General features: G+C 38.2%; 2 protein-coding genes and 1 pseudogene across 6 annotated transcripts; 2 read left to right on the top strand and 1 right to left on the bottom strand.

The window, feature by feature from the left end:
- Positions 1–1,726: 1,726 nt before the first annotated feature.
- LOC141838552 (UDP-D-apiose/UDP-D-xylose synthase 2-like) lies at positions 1,727–27,330 on the top strand (annotated as a pseudogene).
- LOC141839432 (ABSCISIC ACID-INSENSITIVE 5-like protein 2) lies at positions 6,272–7,288 on the bottom strand. The gene is made up of 3 exons (XM_074727176.1): positions 6,592–7,288; positions 6,450–6,521; positions 6,272–6,349 (listed from the first exon to the last, which is right to left on the bottom strand). The coding sequence occupies exons 1-3, from the start codon at positions 7,096–7,098 to the stop codon at positions 6,272–6,274; spliced, it is 657 nt and encodes a 218-aa protein (XP_074583277.1). The 5' UTR covers positions 7,099–7,288.
- LOC141840268 (RNA-binding protein P-like) lies at positions 11,409–16,884 on the top strand. Of its 5 annotated transcripts, XR_012602736.1 has the most exons (3): positions 11,409–12,932; positions 16,406–16,479; positions 16,597–16,884. XR_012602736.1 is itself a non-coding variant. In XM_074728201.1 (2 exons), exon 1 carries the CDS (start codon positions 11,466–11,468, stop codon positions 12,930–12,932), a length of 1,467 nt encoding a protein of 488 aa, XP_074584302.1. In that variant the 5' UTR covers positions 11,409–11,465; the 3' UTR covers positions 12,933–12,942; positions 15,206–15,478. The 5 variants fall into 5 exon arrangements, 4 of the variants coding, with proteins under 4 accessions (XP_074584302.1, XP_074584303.1, XP_074584304.1 ...); XM_074728201.1 differs by lacking the exons at positions 16,406–16,479; positions 16,597–16,884 and adding an exon at positions 15,206–15,478 and having other exon boundaries at positions 11,409–12,942; XM_074728202.1 differs by lacking the exons at positions 16,406–16,479; positions 16,597–16,884 and adding an exon at positions 15,217–15,478 and having other exon boundaries at positions 11,409–12,942.

Here is a 27,330-nt window from a genome sequence, read left to right on the forward strand (position 1 = left end):
GAGAAACGCCAGGAGGAACGCAAAGCGGTGTTCCTCAAATCCTCGGAATTCTTTGAGATGTTGGCTGCCCATAGCAGTTCTATGTTAGAGCATGGTTTCACAGGGGCCCTCCGGCAATGCATCGAGGCGAAGTTGCTTCCCCTGGATGCCGATCTCAGCTCCCTGGACAGGAGAAAAATGTCGTTTGATTGTATGAACTTGTTTGACATTCTGTTTCTTTTTGTTGTGGTTGCGTTGGGGACCCAGACTGATAGTCCGAACTTGGAGCTTATTTTGATTTTCTGTCATTATCGCTTTGTTTTATTGTGTACTTGAGGTGCGAACTGTGTTGTTTGCCTGAATGTGCCTTCCAGTGGGGCACATTCACCGGGCCTGGTGAAGATTGTCTGGTGGACTTAGTGTTTGGGCGATAGCCTAAATCGAACAAGTCCGGCCTGTTCCTTTTCGGGAGGTCAGGCCCGTCGCCTATGTGTGCAACCAGATAGTGGGGCTGATCCGAACTTGAAAAGTCTCTTGTCAGAGAAGCAAGAGTGCCAGGGATTTAAAGCTTGCCTGGGGAAGGAAAGAACTCCCAAATCATGCAGAGGGGCGCGGTCATACCCGCAGGGATACGATGGCGCATCCGACGGTCCTGCACCTCTTTACGCCCCTGTTCACCTCTTGCGATGGGAGTTGGCGTAAAGCGAGCTACCCCTGTTCTGTCCGTCATTAATGGTGCGCCTCGAGGACGGCGACCGACAGAGAAGTGCTCCATGTCGCTTTATTAACAGAGCTTGATGGGCCTGGGCTGAAGCAGTCCTCCGTCTTTAAACACTGCATCGGGACATTTTATCCTTTCACAGCACCAAAACATCCTTCGCTCCGCTTGATCCCTGCCTCTGCTGTCTGGAAATTTGGAGACAGGAAACGAAAAATACGAAAACGGAAAAGGACAATACTTGAAGTTTTCATTTTTTAAAAATGTCAAAAACCTACATGTCGGAGATCTAAAGTTAAATAGATTTAACTTTAACTTTAATTTAAAAAGAATTAATTAAATAAATCTAATGTGGATGGGATTTAATTAATTAAATTTTAATTCATTTAAGATTAAGAGATTTAGTGGATGATTTAATGGTTTAAACTCAAATCCATTAGGAACCGTCAAGAAAGATTATAAAAGAAGCCTATCGGTTTTCCGATCGCGATTTTCTTGTTCGTTGCGCCGCAGCCCCCTCTGCTTCTCGCCGTCGATGCCGATCGAAGGGGCTGCCAACGCGACGCCGAACCCCACCTTCACCTCTTCTCCCCTCTCTCTCATCTTCTGCTGCCTTGCCATCGCGCTCAGCCGCAGATCGAAGCCACGTGCCCTCTGCTGCTGCCGGGAGAAGGAGTCGCGCGTCTCCTTCCCTCGCGAACCCAGGAAGCGCCTCTCTCATCTTCTGCCGCCTTGCCGCCGCGCTCAGCCGCAGATCGAAGCCAGGAAGCGCCGTCCCCTCTTCTCTTCTTTTTTCCCCTTCCTCACCTTTCCTCTACCACACGGCCCCGACGCCGTGCCTGCTCTTCTCACCAAGCCCCTACGCTGCTACAACCTCCGTTTCTTCTCACCAAGCCCCGACGCTGCTACAGCCTCCGTTTCTTGTAAGTTTCCGGATGGAAACGTTTCCTAACGTTTCGGAAACGGCGGAAACGGAGACGGCAGTCTAAATGCCGTTTCCAGACAGCGTAGATCCCTGCTACTCCTCCTCCTACCTCTCCACTGCCCAAATCCAAATCGTATCGGCAGTACCACATAGTGCATTCCCTCTTTGGCCTTTTGCTCTTCTTCTACGGTACGATTTCTTTGTAAAACAAGGGATTCGAAGATGGAAGCGACTGCTAGGGTGGATCTCGACGGAAACCCATCGTGCCCATGACCATCTGCATGATCGGAGCCGGTGGGTTCATCGGATCCCATCTCTGCGAGAAGCTGATGGCGAAGACCCCTCACACGGTGGTGGCCGTCGATGTCTACAGTGACAAGATCAAGCACCCGCTCGACCCGCCAACCTACGCAGAGGGGCAGCAGGCCCGACATCCGTGGGATGGCCGGATCCAGTTCCACCGCCTCAACATCAAGCACGATCCGTTCGGAAGATGTCCTACCTGGTTCGTCCTAATTACCACTTGCTCCTCCACTGCAATACGATGCCGCTGATGTCGATTTCTGTCTTGTTCCATCGGTTATTCTGATCCAGTTTTGTTTATGGTTGGATTGCAGACGATCAGCTTGGCGGCGATTTGCACACCCGCGGATTACAACACCCGACCTTTAGACACCATCTACAGCAATTTCATTGATTCTCTCCCCATAGTAAGTTTTCGGTTTCTTGATTTAACTTTCGACTAAACTGTTGGCCTAACTTGTTGTAGCGTGTTTGTGCAGGTCAGGTACTGCTCAGAGAACAACAAGCGTCTTATTCATTTCTTAACCTGCGAAGTGTATGGGAAAACAATTGGAAGTTTCCTGCCAAAGGATCACCCCCTTAGAAAGGTGCCCATCACATGACTGTTGTCTTTCCTGAAAACTTGGTCTCCCTGAATAATTAAATTATATGCGAGCCCAGAAATATGTGACTGGTAGATAACTCGATCACAGCTTGATCACATCTGATCTACTATTCTTGATAGGGCTCGTAAGGTAAAAGTTTGTCATCTTGATTTTTTTTACTGACTAGCATCCAGAGTAATGTAGAAGATGCAAAAGAAGAGGAAGGGAAAGGAGAAAAGGAGGAATAAGAAGTGTAGTAGTACTAGAGAGAACACCTTGATTGGAGGAGTCAACTTGCTAAAGAAGTTTGATACTTAGCAGATGATGCTCAAGACTGGGGGGAAGGGTTTTGTCATTGTGGAAGATGCTTGTGATGAAGATGAAAGATACTCATGGCTTGGGCAGAAGAGTTTTGCCCTTCTTGCTGAAGATGCTCAGGGTCATAGAAGACAATCATGATGCAAGAACTGCAAAGACTCATCCACTTGCATATTAGGTATTGGAGCTCTCGTGTGTTGCTCAATAGGTGGAGTGAAATTTTTGCTTATGTGTGGTTGGTTGGTCTTATCTAGTGTAAATTTAAATGAAATTATCTAACCAAAAGAACTTTTTTGGGACTCAGATTATCCTTGTGTTTGACAACATAGCTCCCTTTTCAAAAGAATACGAGTGTTTATTTGGTGAGAGAACCATTCTTCCATTTTTACTCTAAATCCAAATGACCTTTAGGAAATAAATGATTGCTTATGCTGGTACAAGGAAAAGCATCAATGTTGTGTTTGTTTTGCTTTGTTTGAATGGGGTGAAGGAAGGTTTAGGGAAGGGAAAGGAAAAGGATCTTTGGTTGTGCTTTTTATGCTTTGTTTGAATGGGGTGAAGGAAGATTTAGGGAAGGGAAAGGAAAAGCAGAGGAAGAGAAGTATTTTTATTTTTCTTGTTTGGGAGGACATAAATTCAAGAAGGCAATATTACTAACTCCGTCTTGCAGGCACGCAGTTCCTCTGCCAACCGCCTTGAAAATTTCTAGGGTTACATCTTAGTGTTTTTTGATACAATGAAAATTATCAGTTGCTAGCCTTGAAATGTTTCCTTGTGATCTTTGACACATATGCATTAATTTACTATTTTCTCTATCCTTGTGATCTTTGACTGTTGGCGTCTTACAGGCTGCCCGAACCGCGCTAGAAGTCTCCAGGGAAGAGGAGCTCCGGTTGACAGAGGAACTGCGTGCCTGCAAGGCGGAGTTGGCTACCGCTCAGGAGAAAACAAATTTTACGGTGAAGGATACGATGACAGTGATAAGCGAATTCCTGACATGACAATTATTAACAAACAATTAGGTATTTTGCTGAGATTAAAGCAAGTTTTACCTTAGAGATTTGAATTCCAGATACAAATTAATGATGATGTAATTGCAGGCTGGAATTCAAAGATATTCCTGTAGGACTTGTTAGATTCAACACTCACCTATCAACACATGACGTATGCAGAAGTCATCAAGAGAGAAATGACAAAGCCGATTGCAACCAACTAGATCCTTGGAATTTAATAGAATTATCAAATAATCTATTTTTAATCCTTTTTAAGGTTGTATACATGTGATGGGGTACTTATCTTCTTTTCATTATCAATATTCATTTTTATATCTAACGACTCAAATGAGCATTTATTAAACAATTTGTGCATACATAAAGATGAAAGCTCTGTCGTTGGATATAAAAATGAATATTGATAATGGAAAGAACATAAACACCTTATCACATGTGTATGACTTTAAAAATGATTAAAAATAGATTGTTTGAGAATTTCATCAGATCTAAGGATCTAGTTGGATGCAATCGGCTTTGCTATTTTTCTCTTGATTATTTTTGCATACGTCCTGTGTTGATAGGTGAGTATTGAATTTAGCAAGTCCCACAGGGATGTTTTTGGATTCCAGTCTGCAATTACATTATCATTAATTTGTATCTGGAATTTAAATTTTTAAGGTAAAATTTGTTTTAATCTCAGCAAAATACCTAGTTGTTTGTTAATAGTTGTCACGTCAAGAATTCGCTTAATATTGTCATCGTATTTTTCACCGTAGAACTCGTTGGAACTCACATCAATGGTAAGCACCTCCACAGGAGGTTCCCCAGACACCTTTGAATATACTTGAAGACGAGACATCAGAACACAAGAAAGAACATTTGCATTACTCCTAGCATGTACCTGTATCATGATTTCAGCAAGTTGCTTTACAAGGACTTCATTGTTAGTATTTCCCATATTAAAGATATGACCATTAGTACATGCAGGATTTTTCTGTAGAGATGTAAGAACTGCTTATTTGATAGCCAATATAGAGGAAAGATAAATGTTGAAAAAGAAAGTTATTAGTTCGAGCAAGATTTTCTAACAAAATGTGAGAACATTACTTTAGTTGAAAATATACAAGATGTACTAATGTGATTTGAAATTGAAATTGATCTTGTAATATAACGAACAAACATTCTTATGGAGCATATATGTTATATGAGCAATGACATTCTTTTGTAATAAATGTCAAATCTACATTAGATTTTGACTTCAAGATTGCTAGATGAAACCTTCTAGATTAAAACCCATGCTGCTGATGTCTAATGTGTGATCTCAATTAAATTTTATCTTTAATAAAGGATTCTTAAGGAAAGCATAAGTCCATGAATTAATAAAATCATAGTTTGCAAAATTGATATAGATATCAGAAATCAACTATGACAAAGACATTAATATCAAATCAACAGAACTGTAATCGGATAAAAAAATAAATTTGACAACAGGAAATATAAAAAATAAGAGAAAAGTCATAATGAAATTATTTAATATATGAGATAATGATATATGTATCGAGTATATGATATCATAATAGTTAACTATGGTATAATAAAATTCATTGAATCATAAATAATTATTTTAAATCATCAATAATATCATATGTAAAATATATAATAACTATTAGATATTAGTACCAACGTTTCAAAAATCACGTGCAAGTGGTATATAGTTGATCCATGCATAGTGCACATATGATATGCAGTGCCATATGTGGATAAAAAAAATATTAAAAATTGTTATTTTGTTAGCTAAAGTGTTTATCACTTACAAAATAAGTGTTTAAATTAGTACTTACAAGCTCTAAGCTACCAAATAGGGCAACTTAGAGTTTCAAGCTAAGTTAGTTTGCCTTAAATTGGTTTAATGAACCAAAGAAGATATCTTAATTGTGACTGCTAACCCCATTTGTGGTCATGCAATCGTTATATAATCCCCTTCAAAATCTGCCTTGGCTAGAAAGTTTTTTAAACCACCATTAATACTATTAAATTTCTTCTTATTTTTATTATATAGTACAAATCCAGATTCCAGATTTATTTGAGTATTATTTCGATTGTAGCATCTAAACTTGCAGTTTTTCTAGCATCTAAACTTGGCATCTAAACTTGGCTGACTTTGTCCTATCGCGCTCTGTCTGAATAGAACACTACAGATAATTTCTACGGCGGCATCACTATCGTCGAGTTAGCACTGCCCTTTGGCGAAGAAATGTAGTAAATCAAGTTCTACGAACGAATTTTGTCAAATTATCCAAGAACAGAGAGAAAGAAAATGAACGGCATTATTCACTGAAATCTTCGTCGCAGTATTTGTTCAGAAATAGCTGTTTCTTCATGGGGTGATCGAATCAACGAGCATCTCCAGCTCAAGTCTCATGCTTTCCAAACAAATCACGAACCTGAACGATCAGAATGTCGCCGATCGTGTTCGCCGGAGCTTGTACTTCAGCTCTGGTTGCGCGACAACCACCACCGATGCCAATTCCTGCATTTTGTTTGTTTGTATAGTTTTACCCGGCAAACCTTCAGATTTCGTCGACCATTTCAAGGCGGATAGAAACTCAAGAGGATGGAGTTGAACTTGCCTTCTGCTTCTTCAACCTCCCGTTCTCTGCTTCCAGCAGACAGATCTTGTTCTCCAGCTCGTTCGTGTAGACCTGCGATTGCGAAGAGTCAGAATTAGCATCCGATAACAGTGACTGAGCTGCTCCTATTCTAAGTGTCCACCTGCTTCCTTGCTCGGGAGCGCGCCGCCGACTCCCGATTTTTTATCATTCTCTTTTTCCTTCTATCCGTCATCTTGTCCGATCCAACCTCTCCGCCCTCCCTCTTTCGCCCCGGCGACAGCGGACGGGCCGCTGCTCCCACGGCCTGATCCAGAACTGCTCCTGCTTCGACGGTCGCTACCGAAGGTTGCACCTTTTGATGGAAATCGCAAAGCTGCAACAAGTTGGAGCGCGGCGGGGATCTGAAGCCAATGGCGTTCCCGATTTGGTCGACTCTGATGCCGCCGGGAGCTTGTGCGACGACTCCGTATTTGACTAGGAAATCTTCGAGGGTCATTTCGCCGATCAATTGGAGTGATTGCGGTCGCGGCGATGGCTCCCTGTTGACCTTCTTCTTCTTCCTCTTCTTGCTTCCCTCTTGGATCAGCCTCCAAACTTCCTCCACTGTCTTCTTGTTTGGAATCGTGATGTCTCCTCCGGAGCTACAACCGCCTTCTAGTGGTTCCATTCGACGACGGATTGGCTAGTAGTCTCAGAGATGGAAGATCGATGACCCTCGTTCTTGATCTCTACCTGGAAGATCAGCCTTCCTCAACGCCAGCTATTTGTCAATTTGCCAAACAAAACCAATGATAACACATCAAAGAGGCAGCAGAAAGCTTGAAAGTAAATTGGGAAGAATCGAAGGGACAAAGTATCATGCTCTCCAACTGGGCGTGAAGTGTCAAAGGCAAGATTTTGCAGAGATTCTTCCCAACAGAAGCACCAAGCCAGCAAAGGTTACTCTTTCGCTTTTCTTCTCTTCTTCCTGATAAAGTTTTCCTTTCAAGAAAAAAATGTCTGCAGAAAAATCTAAAAGCGAAGCAAATCGTAGACTGGGCCAGGCAAATGATCAGGCACACAGAAGAACCACTACCCACTCCCCTAGGCGATTCATGCATCTCAGAAATCTACACTTGAGAAATGAACAGAAGAATTGACCACAAGGAACAGTGGCATTATTTTAGGAACAGTCCTTTTTGGTCTTCCAATGGTATCCTAAGAAAGGATTCGAAGATCACATTCCACTCAAGCCTGCAGATTGCAGAAGTCTGTCATTTGTGTTCTCCACCAATGACCAAAGAGGAGAGTCTCGTGTCTCTTGCCCACCCCGATGAAATCTTTTATAGCTTCTCATTTTATTGCACTGAAGCAAATATAATATGAGCTGCCCATTTCACTGTACGATAGCATCGAGTGGCTTTGTTACTCCTTTTGAAACCAGAAGTAACAAGTAAATCAACTCGAATTCAATGAAAATGATTTTACAGACATTACTTAGAGGTCCCAGATCTTAAAGATAGGATCCTGACCGATCTAATTCAATTGATTTGATGTTCATCCTAAATCGATATGTTATAAGATTGTGATTTTGTATAGGATTATAATTCTATTCTACTTTAGCAAAAGGTGGAATCCACCACCCCAACGACCCTACACGGTCGATCCCATGACCATACATGAGTAGGTAAATCGAAAAGTTACAGTTGACCACAGGGAGGATATTGCCTTGGCTTTGTTAAGATATGACCTTTATTTACTTCTGTAAGTCTGTCCCGTCGTAACTAACTCAACTATGCCAAGGGCACTAATCCTATCCTACGAACTATGGACTCCAACATGATGGGAAAATTTTCAATTCATGATCAAGGATCGAGTTTCCATGCTCCCCCGGGGCATAGGTGAGTTGGTTACGACGCAGCAGACTTACAAAAGAGGGCAAGGGTTCGAATCCTGGCGAAGCCAGGCAATACCCTCCTGCGTCGTAACCAACTGCACTTTCTCGATTTACCTCCTCACAGATGGTCGTGGGGCCGACCGTGTGGGGCCACTAAGGTGGCGGATCCACCTTTTTTGTAGAAGAGTTTCCATGCACCCATTTCCCATCTTGTTTTGTTAGTGGTTCACCTTCCCGTGATTTAGGTAGGAGAAGGTGCCCAACTTGAGAGATTAAATCATAAATCAATTTAAGGGTCCTCCTTATATGTGCTGGAATTCACTGTTCTTATACAGCACTTCAAGGAGTAAGTTGATGTGTGAGTCAAAAATCAAGAGTCAAGTTAAGACAGTGAAACAGTCAAGATCAACAAAACACAAGGGAAATGACTCTGTTCGAGGGGAAGGTCCAAACTAACTAAAGTCTCAAGCTATATCTTGGCTAAACAGTCCTTAGCTACATTTCGACCAAATAGTTCTAAGCTACATCTCGATCAAGCAGTCTCGAGTCACATTTTGGTCAAACAATCCCAAACTATATTTGGCCAAGCAATTCTGAGTCACATCCCAGGAAAGCAATCCTAAGTTACATCTCGGCGAAGCAGCCCCGAATCACATCCCCAACCTAGCAGTCCTAAGCTATATCTCAATCAAGCAGTCTCGAGTCACATCCAGCGGCGGCTCAAGCCTAGGAGGGGCCCTAGGCGATTTTTTTTAAAAAATAATTATTATTTTTAAAATATTTTAAAATTAAATAATAATAAAATTTAATTTTATGCGTAGTAAAAAGGAATAGATTCACAGAGGGGTGCTCGTTTACCATTTTTCTTCGGCCTTGCTCTTCTTCAACCGCGACGAGCCGACTAGGTCTGGCGAAGGGCAAACTGCGAAGGCGAAGGGAAGGGTTTAGTGGCGAAAGACGAACAACGAACGGTCGACGGTGAACCACCAGAACCGGCGAAGGCGAAGGGAAGGATTTGGTGGTGAAGGACGAACAACGAATGGTCGACGGTGAGCTGCCGGAACTGGCGAAGGCGAAAAGAAGGGTTTCTGGATTTGGTGGTGTTTTAGGGTTTGGTGGCGAAGGGCGAATTGGCGAAGGGCGAAGGCGAACTGGCGAAGGCGCGAGCGAAGGGGGAAGGCGAACTAGCGAAGGGCGAAGGCGCGAAGGTGAACTGGCGAACGGTGAACTGGCGAAGGGCGAAGGTGCGAGCGAAGGTCAATTCAAATCGGGAGATTCAGAGCGAAAGGTGAACGGTTTGGTGACGTTGATTTGGTGACATTTTAAGGATTTTTTTTATTTGGGGCCGGCGAAGGTGCGAGTGAAGGTCCGTTCAAATCAGGAGATTCGGAACGAAAAGTGAACTATTTGGTGACATTTTAGGATTTGGTGGCGTTTTAAGAATTTTTTTTATTTGGGGCCCTAACCGGCTAAATCGATTATTAAAAATATTTTAATAATTTTTATTTACTTAAAATATATACATTAATGTATTAAAATGGGGGCCCCAATTAAAATGGGGGCCCTAGGCATAGGCCTTAGTGGCCTATGCCTAGAGTCGGCCCTGGTCACATCTCGGTCGTCACCATCTGCCTTACATAGAAACTATAAACATTCTCCAAGCGTGTGGTGCTTGCTGAGGGGTCAGGGTAATTATGAGATTATTATGTCTGATTCCCTAGATACCTTTGAATCTGTACATGAAGTTAAAAGGTAGAAATAATCAATGACTACCGTGCCGTAGGACAATTACGAGGTTGGTAGACTTGGTCCTCCAAATGCCTTATGTCGGGATCTCATGTTAGCAATTGTCAGAGTCGGTCTCTTCAAGTCCCAACCAGTGATCTATCTTGAATCGATATGGAGAGGTGTTCTCCCTGAGTATATAAATCCTTCATTAGGTATGAACAAGGGGGTTGAGCAATTTCAGCAACTATCTATATTCGTTTTCTTCTTCTTTTACACTTTCATCTTCTTCTACTGATATTAATTTGAACGTCGAAGTGGTCTACCGGAATTCTCTGGTACTAATTTAACCCTCTCACTTAGTCTACTTTCAGGTCCCCTCATCGACGAAAGTGAAATATCACATGAGTTAAATATTTTATTGACTGATGACTTAACTGTCCACATCCGGCCGGTCAAAACAACCTACATCCGGTCAAAACAACCTTACTAAAAACTACTATGGAATTGTGATGAAAGAGCAAAATATATACATATACGAAAATTTAATCTTACACGCCCCCTGCACGCCGTGTGCGTGGAGGGGGGCACCCCTCCTGCCATGTCGGCTGCCTTCCTCAAGCGCAAACGTGGAAGGTGGAGGAGCAGAATTCCTATATATAACAGAATTTAAATTTTAAATAAAAATATTTTAAAAATTAATTTTTTGAATGTACTGTATTAGATAAATAAAAAACTTATTTATCATAAGAATTAATAGGATAAAATTCGAATACTTAAATTATTAAAATATTATAGAATTATAACAAATAATTTTTCTTGATCGAGCAATAGTGAATTAGATATAGTTTTTAGTCAACTTTTATAAAAGTGTAACATAAGGAAAAAAACGTTAACTAGAGGAACGGGAGAGAATAATGTTCTTCTTCATTTTTTACTAAATGATTTTATAATAGAAGATAAACAGATAATTAAATATTTGGTTATTTACTGATTTTAATATGTTAAGGTACTAAATTAATTTAGAAAGCCAACTAATTAATGACACCAAAACACATGAGTGTAATTTAATAAAAAAGTTATGATTGCAGGATAGAGCAAGTTCTACATTAAAAAAAATAATAATCATAGAGCCAATGTCATTTTCCATAAATATAGTTCTTTTTGGACGTTTTGGCACAGATAATTCAAAAACTCAAGAATACGGAATATGTGGAGGGGTTAATTTGATATTTCCAAGAGGGGATGGCAACTGACCCATTAAATAAATGGGCCTTTATAGATTGGCTTGGCCCAACCCATTTTGGAAAATTATTTCCCAATTACAGACTATATATTGGCTCCGTCGCGAGTTTAATGATTTCCCGAACCCAATCTCCATGCGTAAACCCTAACCCTAGCGCGCTTGCCTTCGTGCTCTCCTCTCCTCCGCCATGGCCAACAAAAAGCGAAAGCTTACCTCGCCCGCTGTCGCCGAAGCACCCGCCGAAGCACCTGCCGAAGAGCCTAAAGAGGGTAAGTCTCAAGAAGAGGAGAATCAGCCCCCTACCGAGGCCAACTCCGACGCTCCGATCGATGAGAATTTCCATCCCGATGCCCCTTCCACCGACCTTGGAGAAGCAGCTGCCGAGGCCGAAAACGGCGTCGACGAGGACGAGAACGACAGAGACCCGAGTACGATCCAGCAACTCTTAGAGCCTTTCGCCAAAGAGCACCTCATCGAGCTACTCCGAGACGCGGCCGTGAAGCATCCTGACGTGCTGGAGGAGATACATCGCATCGTCGACTGCGATCCTGTCCACCGCAAGGTATTTGTCCACGGCCTCGGTTGGGATACCAACGCCGAGGTTCTCACTGCTGCTTTTCGCCAGTATGGCGAGATCGAGGACTGCAACGCGGTCATGGACAGGGCAACTGGCAAGTCCAAGGGCTACGGGTTCATATTATTTAAGCATCGTGCTGGTGCACGTCGCGCACTTCAGGAGCCCCAGAAGAAAATTGGCAACAGGATCACTTCTTGTCAGCTTGCATCAATTGGCCCTGTGCCACCACCTGCTCCTCCGGTGTCAGAGTACACTCAAAGGAAAATATTTGTTAGCAACGTTGGAGCAGAGCTTGACCCCCAGAAGCTGGTTCAGTTCTTTTCTAAGTATGGGGAGATAGAGGAGGGACCGCTAGGTCTGGATAAGGTGTCTGGGAAGCCAAAGGGTTTTGCGTTGTTTGTTTACAAGACTGTTGAGAGTGCTAAGAAAGCATTGGAGGAACCACACAAGAACTTCGAGGGTCACATACTGCATTGCCAGAAGGCAATTGATGGGCCGAAGCCAAACAAGCTAGGATTCCATTTTCAAAGTCCCCATATCGGCCTGCATCATGTCGCTGGTGGAATGCATGGGTCACATATCTCACGGAGCCACAATCCCTCTTTTTTGGGAGGGGTAGGAAGTCATCTCTCAAGTGCTACAAGTGCTGGGCACCTCATGGCCCCTTCAGGTGGTGGGCACCTTATGGCCCCTTCAGGTACTGGAGCGGGGTTCAATCAGGATGCTCAACCAGCTGCTGCAGTGGCTGCCGGGTTAAATCCTGTATTAGGGCAAGCTTTGACTGCGTTACTTGCAAATCAAGGATCTGGGTTGGGCTTGACAAACATCTTGGGTAACTTGGGGTCTGGTGGGGGAACTCCTGGAGCATTGCCAAATAGTTCTGCACATGGTTTGCTTGGTGGTGGTTATGGTGGTGGTGCTGTTGGGAACTTGAATGCTGGGATGATGGGAGGTCATAGCTCACAGGCATATGGGCAGGGCGGCTATGGGAATTCATCAACTGGACAGGGAGGAGCTGCTAGGAGCCAAACAGGACTTGGGCAAATGGGCAACCTAGGCCACTACATTGGTCATTAGGTAATCACTGGTATGATTACTATCAAATCTTACAGTTTTTTCCCAAACTTTTTGTCTATCATACTTGAACTAATATATTGAATATATCAGTCTTGTTTAGTTTGAACTAGGAGGACAGAAAATAAGAATAGGAGTGAGCACATTTGAGGGAGAGAGAAATTTAAAATTAATTTGTCACTTGTGTTTAATGGATGAGATAGAATAAAAAATTAATATGTCAATTAGCATTTATTAACTGATTAAGTTAATGGCCAGCAAATAACCAGTGTTGCTAACACTGACCGGTTGCTAGTTATTTGACAATTGAGCCACCATTCATGCACAACTAATATTTTGGGATCTTCCACTAAATAAATTTTATGGGAAACAAATCATAGGCATGTATATTCAAGCCAGATGAACTACCCCCAAGGAAGAATATGCATCAAATCTCAGTTACAATTCAAGCATAGATTTAATTCTCACTATGCAATGATTACCTCGTGCCGTGGAGGGAGAAGCCATAACTATATTATATAAAGTATAAGAAATTTTGGCAGTTGTATCACGTTGCCGTGTGACCTAGTGGTCATAGGTTTGAGTCACGGAAACAACACTTTGCAATGCAGGGTAAGATTGTGTATAATAGATCCAATATAGTTTGATTCTTCTCTGGGACCCTGTATTGCTGGGAGCATCGTGCACCGAGATGTTCTTTATCAAGCTTAAACTTTGTGTATAATGGATGAGATAGAATAAAAAATTAATATGTCAATTAGCATTTATTGACTGATTAAGTTAATGGCCAGTAAATAACCAGTGTTGCTAACACTGACTGGTTGCTAGTTGTTTGACAATTGAGCCACCATTCACGCACAACTAATATTTTGGGATCTTCCACTAAATAAAATTTATGGGAAACAAATCATAGGCAGGCATGTAGATTCAAGCCAGATGAACTACCCCAAGGAAGAATATGCATCAAATCTCAGTTACAATTCAAGCATAGGATTTAATTCTCACTACACAATGATTACCTCGTGCCGTGGAGGGGGAAACCATAACTGTATTATATAAAGTATAAGAAATTTTGGCAGTTATATCATGCTGCCATGTGACCTGATGGTCAGTGGTTCGAGTCGTGGAAATAACATTTTGCAATGCAGGGCAAGATTATGTACAATAGATCCAATATGGTTCGATCCTTACATTGGTGGGAGATTCGTGGACCGGGCTGCCCTTTATCAAGTTTAAACTTTGTGATTGTAGCTATGCTCCTAGAAAAACATAAACAAGAATGAATGATAGAGATTGATTAGGAGAGAATATGTTTTCTGCAATGTATATGGTAGGAGCAAAACAACATTGGACTATGAGCAATACATGGTAGGTATGTGTCTTCTGTAAATATACTAGCGAATGGACTAGTGAATTACATTGCTTGTGCTGTGAAAACTATAATACATGAAGCACATACTGGTCCCAGATAGAATTTATTGAACACAACATTTGTTTTTTCCCTTTTTCTTTTATTAGGAATAAACAGTAAAAGAAATGCAATTCATCTTAGGTTAAGCAAGTATTTGTCTTTTTAACTTCAATGAAATTGTTCAATCGAGTAATATATTTGTTAAATTTAGATTGGGCTATCTTTGTTATGTATGCTGATTAGGCGCTTTGCAGTTGATAGGTTATAGTTCATGGGCTGATATTTGCTATCTTCAAATAGCTTTGCGTAAGCATATCCTATTGTGACTGCAGAAATCTAAAATTTATTGGTGGAACAATACGTGTACCCTATATGACTTGTATATATTTTTAATCAAATATTGGTATTTTCAAAACTAGCATGCATAAGAAGTAACATTACATCTTCCTTCCTGTTGAAGAATTTTTGTCCAACAATCACCTAGCTGGTTTGATTTTGTCACCTAAAGTTTTGGGTTTCTATATTTGTCTCACACAATTAGTAGTTTGCAAAATTGAAATCCCCAAAAATTCTGATAATTTTTGGATTACAAAGGTTTTGTGGATTAAAAGTATGTTTTATGACAGTGGCCTTTGAGTTTTGAGTATAATTTTTAATGTTGTAACAAAAGTTTCATGCAACCTCATCTTATTTTCCTTGCACTGAATATTTGAAACGTTGTGTCAAATCATTTCTGTTTTAACTTCTACTCTCGAACATTGTTTTTGCTTTAACTTTGTTTTTGATCTATGAACTTGAATGTGTAGTTTATCCTGGCGTCAAAATTTTCTCTTATGCAAAGGTTTTCACACTTTTAACATTGCAGATGATTTCTAGGTGCATAAATCTATTTTCTACTGGGCCAAGATCCTTCTGAAGTTCTGCTTCTGGGCTGAATGAAAATATCTTTTATTTGGTTTGCAATTGATTTTAAAAATCAAGTTTTCAGCACCTCAAGTGGTACTTAAATTTACTTTAATCCTTTTATGTAGAATTCTGAGCTACTGTATTAGCTTTTTAAAGCCTATATAAATGGCTTCTTGTTATATTGTAGAAGAACATATTGAACTTGAATCTTAGACTTTTTTGGTTTATTTAAGTGTTGTTTTCTAATTTTCTGACTATGATACCAGCATCAACAATTTTCCAGTCACAGGTATATATATTTTAATGGATATGAAACCTATTTTGTTTATGATTTTGCAACTTTACTAAGGATCTACTTATTTTTTGAAAAAATGCTATTGATTGTGAATACTGGATTGTGCTGCTTGTCCAAAAGTTGTATTTTTATTCATCGTTTTAGTTTTGTAAATTATGGGTTTGAAAATTTCTTCTTGTTTGATTGCTTCTGTGCACCATAATATCATACTATCTGAAATGATAAGTCGCATTACATTCTTTAGTGAAATTTATTTGGAACTTCTGTATATTGATGCAATTGGACTTCTTAAAATAAATTACATAATTTTGTGTGAAATCTCAGCACTTGTCTGATCTCAGTGCATTATTCTCTGCACATAATCTGTCTAGTGCTCTGTCCGACATAGTATTTAGAAATCTGCACTTGATAAAATCGGCAAGTGTGAAATATTAAGTGAATGGTGGTGATATAGATGAATAATCCAGACCAGATGGAAATAAGATGAAGAATTGAAGCTAGAAGGCTAGCAGAACACTTATTTGGAGACGTGTAAGATGATGAAATTTGTTTATATTGGGGGTATGGAGTTCTCATTTTAAATTAATTGTTTTGATCCTCTTGATCATGTCGGGGTTTCCATTTTAAATTAATTGTTATGGCCCTCTTTTTTCTTTGATAGGAATTGTTATGGTCCACTTAATCATGCCCATGGTAGTGATGATGATATCACAGTAATCATTATGTTTTGCGGTTTTTTAGGACGCTAACTTTCGTACTGTGTTGAGAGACAGCCTATGACTTGGCTATGAAGATGAAATTCTTCAATTCTGAGAATTGGCTTGAGTTGCATAATGTTGACAGTACAGAATTCTGCTGTTGAAGGTAAGGAAGGTAATGCAGGAGGACAGCTCTCAAAGATGCGTGATGCAATTAAGAGAAATTAACAGGATGCATGGGTAAACATTTACACCTAAAATAAATGTGCATATGCACTTTTCGACTTGAATAATTCGTTTTTTTCCCCCTTTTACTGACATGAGTATCGGATTGCCATGTTGTGTTGTACACTTTAGTTGAGCACAATTCTGCCACGGTCGAGCCAAAGAAACAGACAAAGTTAGCAGTACAACTGGTTGCATTAGTGCCCTGAACATAGAGCCAAAGAAACAGACAAGTTGCATAATGAGCTAAAGGAGGAGAAAGGACGCAGGCCAAGAACTTCTAATCAGCGTGCTTTGCTTAACTGATTCGTTTGCCAATTTTGGCCCAACCGTGTAACCAACACGAGCTTATATTTGACTCTTTCAACTTATCACGCTGCTCAATCTGTATCATGTCTTTTGCTTCAACTAATTCAATTAATTTTCTGTCCCTCAAACTCGTCTATTTAATCCAGCTCGTCTATTTAATCCACTGATCCGATTAATTCTTTTGTGCATCTAACTTGACTATTTGATCCTTATGAGCTAAACTAATTGAATGTATTATTTGATAGATGATCAAATTAGATAGACTATTAGAATAAAAAAAATAAATATAAAATAATCATTTCTTTCAGTAAGAGTAGCGAATACCTATTTTTTATAAGGGGAGAATTATAATTTTTTAGAAATTGATCTTCTACAATTATCTTTACCGCTAAATATGAAAATGCATATTTCGTTTGAATCCAATGATCATTTAATCAATTAAATGCACCATGAATTTACATTATTAAAAGAAAATTTTAATTACGTTTGTTTTGAATCAGGAACAATTTTATATCTCATACTGAAAGATTAAAAAAATCATGATTCTCGCTAGAACATACATCAGCCTGTGGCCAAGGGCTAGCTATCTATCCAGATGCTCAATGTCTTAATACCCAAAATAAAAAAGCTGCTTGTCACAACAGATTCTCGTCACAAATTTATGACGGAAATCTGCACCGTTGAATTTTAAAGTTAAGATTAAATCTAAGTCATAGATTGAATGGGTGATTGTGATGACTTGAATTTAATCTTCTATTTTAAAATCGAACGGTCTAAATTTTCGTCACAAATTTGTGATGGAAATCTACTGGGACAAGGATCCCAACTCTACCCAAAAACAGCTGTTGGGGGCAATAATGTCCAATAATCCAGTTATCCAAAACAATAAGTAAATTGGTACACCCCTATGGAAGTCCATCTCTTCTTCGCTGGCAAACACATACATTTCTTTATCAAAACATTTTAAAAACTAATTGAGATCAGAAAGTTTTTGGTTCACTAAGCATAACTTGCAATATGAGATGCCAGCATTGAACGACCTATACTGAAACTTTGGATTCCTCGTAGTTACAAAGCAAACATACCCAATACTCCCTTGGCCACAGGCTGATGTATGTTCTAGCGAGCTTTCTTAGAACCACTTAGGTTTATTTTTTTAATATTCCAGCATGAGATATAAGATTGCTCCTGATTCAAAGCAAATGCAATTAAATTTTTCTCTCAATAATGTAAATTCATGGTGCATTTGGTTGATTAAATGATCATAACATTCAAACGGAATATGCATTCTCATATTTAGCGGTAAAGATAATTGTAAATGATCAATTCCTAAAAAATTATATTTCTCCCCTCATAGGAAATAGGTATTCGCTACTCTTACTGAAAGAAACGATTATTTCATATCTATTTTTTTATTCTAATAGTTTATCTAATTCGGTCATCTATCAAAGAATACATTCAATTAGCTCAGCTCATGAGGATCAAATAGGCCAAGCTAGATGCACAAAAAGATTAATCGGGTCAGTGGATCAAATAGACGAGCTTGAGGGACAGAAAATTAATTGAGTTAGCCGAGCAAAAGACATGAGACTCTTTCAACTTATCACGCCGCTCAATCTGTATCATGTCTTTTGCTCAGCTAACCCAATTAATTTTCTATCCCTCAAGCTCGTCTATTTGATCCACTGACCCGATTAATCCTTTTGTGCATCTAGCTTGGCCTATTTGATCCTCATGAGCTGAGCTAATTGAATGTATTCTTTGACAGATGACCGAATTAGATAGACTATTAGAATAAAAAAATATAAATATAAAATAATCGTTTCTTTCACTAAGAGTAGCGAATATCTATTTCCTATGAGGGGAAAATTATAATTTTTTAAAAATTGATCTTCTACAATTATCTTTACCGCTAAATATGAGAATGCATATTCCGTTTGAATCCAATGATCATTTAATCAACTAAATGAACCATAAATTTACATTATTAAAAAAAAAATTTAATTGCATTTACTTTGAATCAGGAGCAATCTTATATCTCATGCTGGAAGATTAAAAAAATAAACCTAAGTGGTTCTAAGAAAGCTCGCTAGAACATACATCAGCCTATGGCCAAGGGCTAGCTATCTATCCAGACGCTCAATGTCTTAATACCCAAAAACAGCTGTTGGGGGCAATAATGTCCAACAATCCAGTTATCCAAAACAATAAGTAGATTGGTACATCAGAAAGTTTTTGGTTCACTAAGCATAACTTGCAATATGAGATGCCAGCATTGAACGACCTATACTGAAACTTTGGATTCCTCGTAGTTACAAAGCAAACATACCCAATACTCTCCTGCAAGAACATATAGATCGTGAGTACACAGTAGTTAAGAGAGAGGACTTTGTAGGTGAATTACTGATAAGAAATATTGAATAAGAACTTGGGGAATGTATAACATACCTGAGTCTATCAGCATTATAATCTAACTTTCCATTTTTGCATCCAAATCTAAGCTACTGTGAAAAAAGGTTTTGTCAGATGATAATTGCATGCATGGGCCTAGATTAAGTATGAGAATGATGAATCATACAGTTGTTTAGCCTCTTCCTTCATTTGATCAATAGCATTCTGCAGATCAGAACATGCAGATTGGATCTCTATGTTCTTAAGACATAATTCCTTCCACTGTGCATTCAGCATATTGAGTTGACCGCCAGTATTTTGCTGATTACAACAAAATTAACTTAATTCACCCAAATGATACAACATTCTCTAATATTGTGATTACCAGGCAGGGAGAACGAATGATGGAAATGTAGTATAATAAGTGGAAGAAAAATCTTTACTTGGATGGAACCAGAAGGAAATGCTTAATCTTCATTTCCTTCCATTTCATCCTGATTTGGAGGAAATAAAATAGAGTGAAGAAATTAAATTCATTCTCCATCTCTATTTCCATCCAAGCGAACTCAACATAAATGAGCTGACAATTAACAGCAATAAAAGAAAAAAATTCACCTGCTGAAACTTTCTGTCGCGATTAACTGCTTCTATCATTTTGTCATATTCCCTTGCTGTAGCTTCTAATCTGAAGTGAAACTTGGTTAGTGTTTTGAAATTTTCATGCGTAACTTTTCATGTTAAGTTGATAAGGCTATATATTAACAAAGACTGTGACAGGGATCTTGCTATCAAATAAAAAAGACAGTCCGATACATGAAACTCCTACCAATGCGGGGTTCTGGAGAAGAATCAGACTATATTGGATTTATTATACACAGTCTTACCTTGCATATCGAATACAAAAAGAAATTTAAAGATGAGACACCACACCACTTCTCCATTCGGATTAAACCCATGAACTTCTTGACAACCTCTAGTTTATATCACTTAATCAATGGTAACGCAACCACTTGCATTGCACAGTAGTCCACCAATATTTTTATTCATTTCATGAACTTGCTTTTCACCATATGCAATATTCTCCAACGACTTTCCAGAAAGCTTAGGTCCTTTGTATCATTCCTTCACAAAATTACAACCCAATTTCATATGAATGCCCCCATCTTACCCTTGCATGAGAACAATCTTTAGCAAAGACAGCTAAAAGGTTTGGCCAAGGATAATCATAGTTGTTGCCTCTTTATTTTCTTCCTATATAACTCCCTTTACCCAAGGCACCACTTGAAGCATCCAAATGGTAATTGACACAGGCCAGGGATTTGGCAAATCAGAATGGAAGCTATTCAAGAATCAGTTTAAGCAAGGCTAAGTTATGAATTAGGCCAAGTTTCAGGGAAACTCAAACAATCATCAGTGACAGATTGATTGCATAAGGGTGTTGATGCTTCGACAATGATTTGTCTGAACAATAAAATAGGTAGCCAAAAGCACAAAGGTATCAGCAATGCAACCCAAATTAGTTTTGACGCAAATAAGCGAACATTAAATTTAAGGTAGCAAGACAAGTAATGTACATATATTATTTGATCTGGATTCTCACATATGTTATGCAACATCTCCATGTGATTATGGACCCAACACTAAAACTCTTTTCATGATATCACAAGCATTCTTATTGCTGTTCGTATTACAGATAGATAGGCCTAGTTAAAATTAATATTGTCACCCATTGGTTAATTAATCATTAAGTATAATATTTGAATTATATACAATGTTTTTTTTTCTTCTTTTTCTATCAAATATACCACTTTCCACCCTCAACTAGGCATTTGAGCAACTTTTAGGTCTTTAATACAGAAGTTTCTTTACTAAGTTTCTCATTTAAAGTGAGGCCACATGTCTGATGTTGTGGTGCAATCTCCTCCCCTTCGCTCTCCATGTACTCATTTCAGCCCTTCTCTTTTCGCAGCCCATCTCCATCCTGTTGGTGCCTAGCTACTTATATAACATCTAGGTTCCTGTATCATCTGCCTCTAGTTGGCACTTCACTCATTGATCTTGTCACTGACATCATCCTAAGACAGACCCGCATATACTTCTCACATTAACACTTCATTTCTATGCAATATCATACAATCATTAAGACATCCAGCTGTTCCCTCATGAGCATGTTGTCTTCCCTCATTGATCTGTGGTGAACACTAGCCTAAAAGACCAACTCCTGTCTGCATCAACTCCTGCTAGAGGCTATCGTCATGACCTACTCTTGCCCTCTATCTTATCTTTGGTGTGGAACATCGTCCATCTACTAAAGGTAAGCTCCCATTCGGACCCTTAGGCATATGCCCTTAATGGCCAAGACAAACTTGTGATCCACAACAAGAACCCCTCTTGCCTAACAGTGGAGCCAAATTAAGCTAATTGGGGGACTATTAAGCACACTTCAATAGATGGGCGAATAAAACACATTGGTATCAGTAAAATGAGGCTACTAAATTACAAGTATTTTTATAACAATATAATCATAATCTTTATCATAGATATTAAAATTTGATATTTTATTACCAAGATATTAAAAGTAGTAGGCAGTTGGCCCACTGCCTAGAGCCTAGACAAGTGCCTTAGCAGTTGACATTAAGAATATATTAGAGTCATACATTTAAGTTTATAGTTATAAATTCTTAATCCTCTTTAACATTGCAAAATCACATACTAAAAATCACTAAACCCATAAGAAGAACAAAATATTATATATCACATTGCAACTAACGAAAGAAAAAAAGTGCAACCTACAATTTCGAAGTGTCAAATTTCAAATTGAGTTGTTGCCAGATTGAAAATGTTAGCATCATAACTATATAGATTGAAATTGCAGCAAACTGAATGAGGACTGGGGAGCAAAGCAGAGGAAAAACAAAAGTATTCTGGAGACAAGCAAAACAAGAGAAAACAAACAACTAAGCTCTCTTGAAGCTACGGAGGTTGGCATCAGGGTATTGAGTTAGCTGGTGCTAAGGAGGTTGGTTCAGGGTGAACTGGGAGATGTTGGTGTCAGGAATTCAAAGAATGTTGTGTGGTGGCATAGTATGGGCGAAAATTAAAACAGGTAATATGCAGTGGATGGTCAGAAAATGAAGCTGGCATCACATGCACAGTGGGATCAGGTGAAAACCTAGAAGTGTTGGAGATCAGAGCATCGTGAGTCGAGGAACAGAAAGCACGGGATAGCTAGAGGAATGGGAAGGCATGGGTTGCCGACATGTGGAAAAAATGAGAATAATGGTGTTCAATGGTTTTGGTGGATGTTAATTCTAGTTAATACCATGACAAGTGAACAAAAAAGTTTTGTAAAAAAATCCAATTTTTTCCTACTGAACTTACTAGATCATATAGGCCACCTAGGCTATCCACCTAACTAGCTTTTTAAAAGGCCCGCTTAACAGGTACCTCCTAATCCCGAAGTGAATTGATCCCTGCTCGATACCACCTAGGTAGCTGCCTAGGCCAATTTTTAAGAAGTATGATAGTGCAATTTTATGTAATACTAGAAAACCATCACTACATGTAAACTTATACATTAAAAATCATCACTACATTTTACAACTTCATTAACTATTATAAAAACATTTTAAAAATTATTTATTATGCTAAATCATAAACTTATACATTAGAAACCATCACTACATTTAAACACAGGTAAAAACAAATATCCCTTCATTAGATATTTTAAGAAAAAGTTTATTTATCAATTGTAAATCAAAAATTAATATTAGAATACATTTCTAGTAAAACTTTTAAAAATAATTGTAATGACATTGTCATTTATATTTAGTTTGGTAACATAGAATATCTTTTACTATTTTTTTTGGAAATCCTTCACTAATATGATAAAATATAACATGTTTTAAAAAATCATAAAAAAGAAAGTATGTAGGTCTAAAATTTTTAAAACAAATCTAAGAATAGATTTAATAGTATATTTGGGCATATTTACTTGTAGGAGAATGATAGTTATTTATAACTTCAATCAAAAATAAATATTACTCAAATTTTCATTGCAACAAATAACACTAATATTGTCCTTTTAAAACTAAAACAGTTTCGAAATTCTCATTTGATTAGTGAGATAAAGTCATAGAGAATAGCTAATTGTTTCAAAATTTCTAAAATTTTAAAATATAACAAAATAAATATTTAAAAAGGTAGTAACTGATTAATATTCAAAATAAGCTAATTATAAATTTCTACGAGAGAACATATGTTATCCTAGAAAAATCAAAATCAAGCAAAAAAAAATTGTGTGAATAATCATAATTTATGTTAACATAATTAATAGAAAATAATATTAGCAAACTAAAATACTTGAAAATTTACTAAAAACAAGGATAAAAATAAGGCCGTCTTTTCATAAAAAATGCATATATAAACAAAAAGGAAAAATCTTATTAAAACTCTAATCTCATTATTCATCTGAAATATTTTCATCCAATCTTCCATGGATTGTGACGTTAAAAGATTCCGATCTTCAACTTTCTCATAGAAATTCCCTCGACTTTTTTTATTTTATCTTATGAGAACATTGTGAAAGCCTACTCTCTCTCTTTAACAATCAATTAAAAACTTCTACTTCATTTTAACACACCTCTAATCTTTGATTAGAAGGGAAGTGAGAAAATTATGTACTTTTGAAGATCCAATCAAGTCGACAACTACATCCCAAAGCACTAGGCTATCAAAGTGCCTCAATTGTTGCTACTGCATACCCTTTTCAATATATGGAACTTTTCTCTATTTTGTATGATGAGCTAGACATTGACAAATGATCTAGCTTGATGAGGAATGAAAGAGCTAAATTTAGTCTCACATTCATTATTTGGTCATCGTGCATAAAACTGGGGTATTATATATATCTGATGTAATTACTTTAGTCTACTAAACAGCACTGTTCTAGTACTTCCAACTGTTGTCAAATTATTTAACCTGATTCTTTAAGATCTTTCATACACTTTCTTTTGACATATGAATAAATCAAAAAAATATCTGCTATAGAACAGTTCGAGTACACTATTCATAAACTAACAGCATTAATTTATTGCTGTCAGCACAAGTGGATAAATACGATTCCGTTTGTTTGTTCTTAACAGACATCAGCACCATGATTCACCAGCAACTCCAGATTTCAATCCTTAAGATTCAAAATAACAAAGGGATTTATTAACAGTTACCGTGAAATAATGTGCACATGCAATTATTAACACAAAGTGTTACTGGTGACAGAGAACAAAAGCAAGTAATTCCTTACATATTGCATTTTACGAAAGGGTAAATTGCTACTTCTTATCAGCACCAAATTACATGGTATTTTGATTAATGATGTGATTCATTAAGTGCAATCCTAGTACAAACTTAGTAACTAATGACGTCATGATCTACTAAATTTCTTTGCTAAAACTCGTGGGGTATATTTGCAAGAACTAAAAGTATCTCTTTAAAACCATAAACAAATAATCATATGAAATATCTTAATTCTGCAACTTTAAGAAGCCAAGCAAATTCATTTCAATCAATAAAGACTTGCCTAATAACCTCATGTTGTAGAAGGCTTTGTGCATTCCGTAGGGCCAGCCTCCAAGCAGTAACATCATTGCGTTTGTTTGCATGTGGAGGTTCCAATCCATAGCAGGACATCTCCAGAATTGCAGGAGGCTTGCCAGCTCTTACACGTTCATATTCTCTAGCAAGCATAGGGTGATCCTGAGAAACAGTTATCAGTAAGACAAGGTAGTGCGAATCACAATGAACTTTATGTGAGCCTGCTTATAAGTAGCCTTCATTTTGTGTGAATTTCTTTGTTATTAACACAGCATATTTATGCCTACCTACTATTAACCTTTCTTGAAGAATAAAATGAAGTGGATTACTTCTTTTCTGTAAAAAAGGTGGAATCCGTCATCTCAGCAATCCTCACACGGTCGATCCCACAACCATTTGTGAGGAGGTAAATCGAGAAACTGCAATTGGTCACGACGAAAGAAAATATTGTCTCGGCTTCGCTGAGATTTTAAGTGGATTATTTCTAATCCATGCTAAATTTACATTGTCAAATTATGTTAAATTAACCGACATAGCTTAGAGATATTAATGGAACTTGTGTTTTTTGTGAAATACTGAAATTGAAAGAAAAAAAAAATCCTAATGCTATTCCAGTCTAATGGTGTTATTGTTCATCTCACTACATCCTAATTTAGTTCACTGAAGTAGCCCAGTGGTGTTGTACTGTATTTATATGTAAATCTTAACATGTTTTGACATTTTATTAGGCTTTTTTTTTAAATCTTGTGTGTGTGTGTTTACAATCAAGTTTCTTTTGGTAAAACTAAATCAAATATGACCACCTTCACGCTCTTTGTAATTCTTTTTTTTTTGATGGGTAAGGTTCTTGGAAAGTGTGTCCCAAACATTTCTTGGCTTGTAGATTAGGTAAGTTGTTAGTACTAGCAGCTTTAATCAAATTATTCACCACTATTTGGAAATTATGTGATTTTGGATAACGTGTTTACTCAAAATGCACATACAAGTTTGCTGAATGGTCATATTTTTACATGTTGGCATAACGTGGTAAAGTGACTCAGCTGCCATTCTTAATTTTGAACGTGGTAAATGAGATTTTGTACAATAGATCCACTAAGTGATTATTACTTAGTGTCTTAAGTTTCCTATACACTTTTAGTGTACCTAAAGACAACAGCCTATCGCATGGCATATTGTCTGTGGGTTTGTTAGGGAATTCCTAGATACTCGAGCCAGTTGAATTGGTGAAACTCACATTAAGAGCATTGATAGGGTTCATTGTTGTACACACTAGACCTAGCAAATCTTTTTTATGTTGTTGCAGCACTATTGTTTACTTTTGTTGATATTGCTTCTCTAATATATTTCTTACAAGATATTTTCTTTCTTTGATTCTGCTAATATGAGTGTGTGTGATCAAATAGGAACCAGAATTCTATGTGCTCAAAGAAGATGCCTCCCCATGCATTTTTGGTCCTATCGAGAAGCAAATGTGGTCGTATGCATGTGCAAAGCAACTTATTGAGAGACTAATATATGGTGAAATAAGTTGCAAATTTTATTTTATTTGTCTAGTGTTATTATTACATTTTGTACTTACATTTAATGCCAATTTCTTGAAGCTGAGGGTGCGGAAAATGGTCTCGAGTTCACTATTGTGAGGCCTTTCAATTGGATTGGACCAAGGATGGACTTTATTCCCGGGATAGATGGTCCTAGTGAGGGTGTTCCTAGGGTTTTGGCATGTTTTAGCAATGTATGTATTAGCCATATATCAGAGTAAATACATATAATTTCCTTCTGACATTGAGACATGACATCATTTTCCACCCCAAACAGAATCTTTTACGTCGTCCACCCCAAACAAAGCCGCTGAAACTTGTTGATGGTGGACAGTCCCAACGAACATTTGTCTATATTAAAGATGCGATAGAGGCCGTTCTGCTTATGATTGTGCGCATATCTCATATTCCTCTATCTTGTATATTTTCAATTAAAGTAGTGTTCTCACATTTTGCTAGAAAACCTTGCTCGAGCTAATAACTTTCTTTTTCAACCTTTATCTTTCCTCTATATTGGCTATCAAATAAGCAGTTCTTACATCTCTGCAGGAAAATCCTGCTCGTGCTAATGGTCATATCTTTAATGTGGGAAATCCTAACAATGAAGTCACTGTAAAGCAACTTGCTGAAATCATGATACAGGTACGTGCTAGCTATGAGTAATGCAAGTGTTCTTTCTTGTGTTCTGATGTCTCGTCTTCAGGTATATTCAAAGGTGTCTGGGGAACCTCCTATGGAGGTGCCTACCATTGATGTGAGTTCCAAAGAGTTCTACGGTGAAGGATACGATGACAGTGATAAGCGAATTCCTGACGTGACAATTATTAACAAACAACTAGGTATTTTGCTGAGATTAAAGCAAGTTTTACCTTAGAGATTTGAATTCCAGATACAAATTAATGATGATGTAATTGCAGGCTGGAACCCAAAGACATCCCTATGGGACTTGCTAGATTCAACACTCACCTATCAACACAGGACGTATGCAGAAGCCATCAGGAGAGCAATGGTAAAGCCGGTTGCATCCAGCTAG

Source organism: Curcuma longa, chromosome 11, assembly GCF_044706935.1.
Source record: "Curcuma longa cultivar G26 ecotype Majalengka, Jawa Barat chromosome 11, ITB_CL_G26_1.1, whole genome shotgun sequence".
Taxonomy (NCBI): domain Eukaryota; kingdom Viridiplantae; phylum Streptophyta; class Magnoliopsida; order Zingiberales; family Zingiberaceae; genus Curcuma; species Curcuma longa.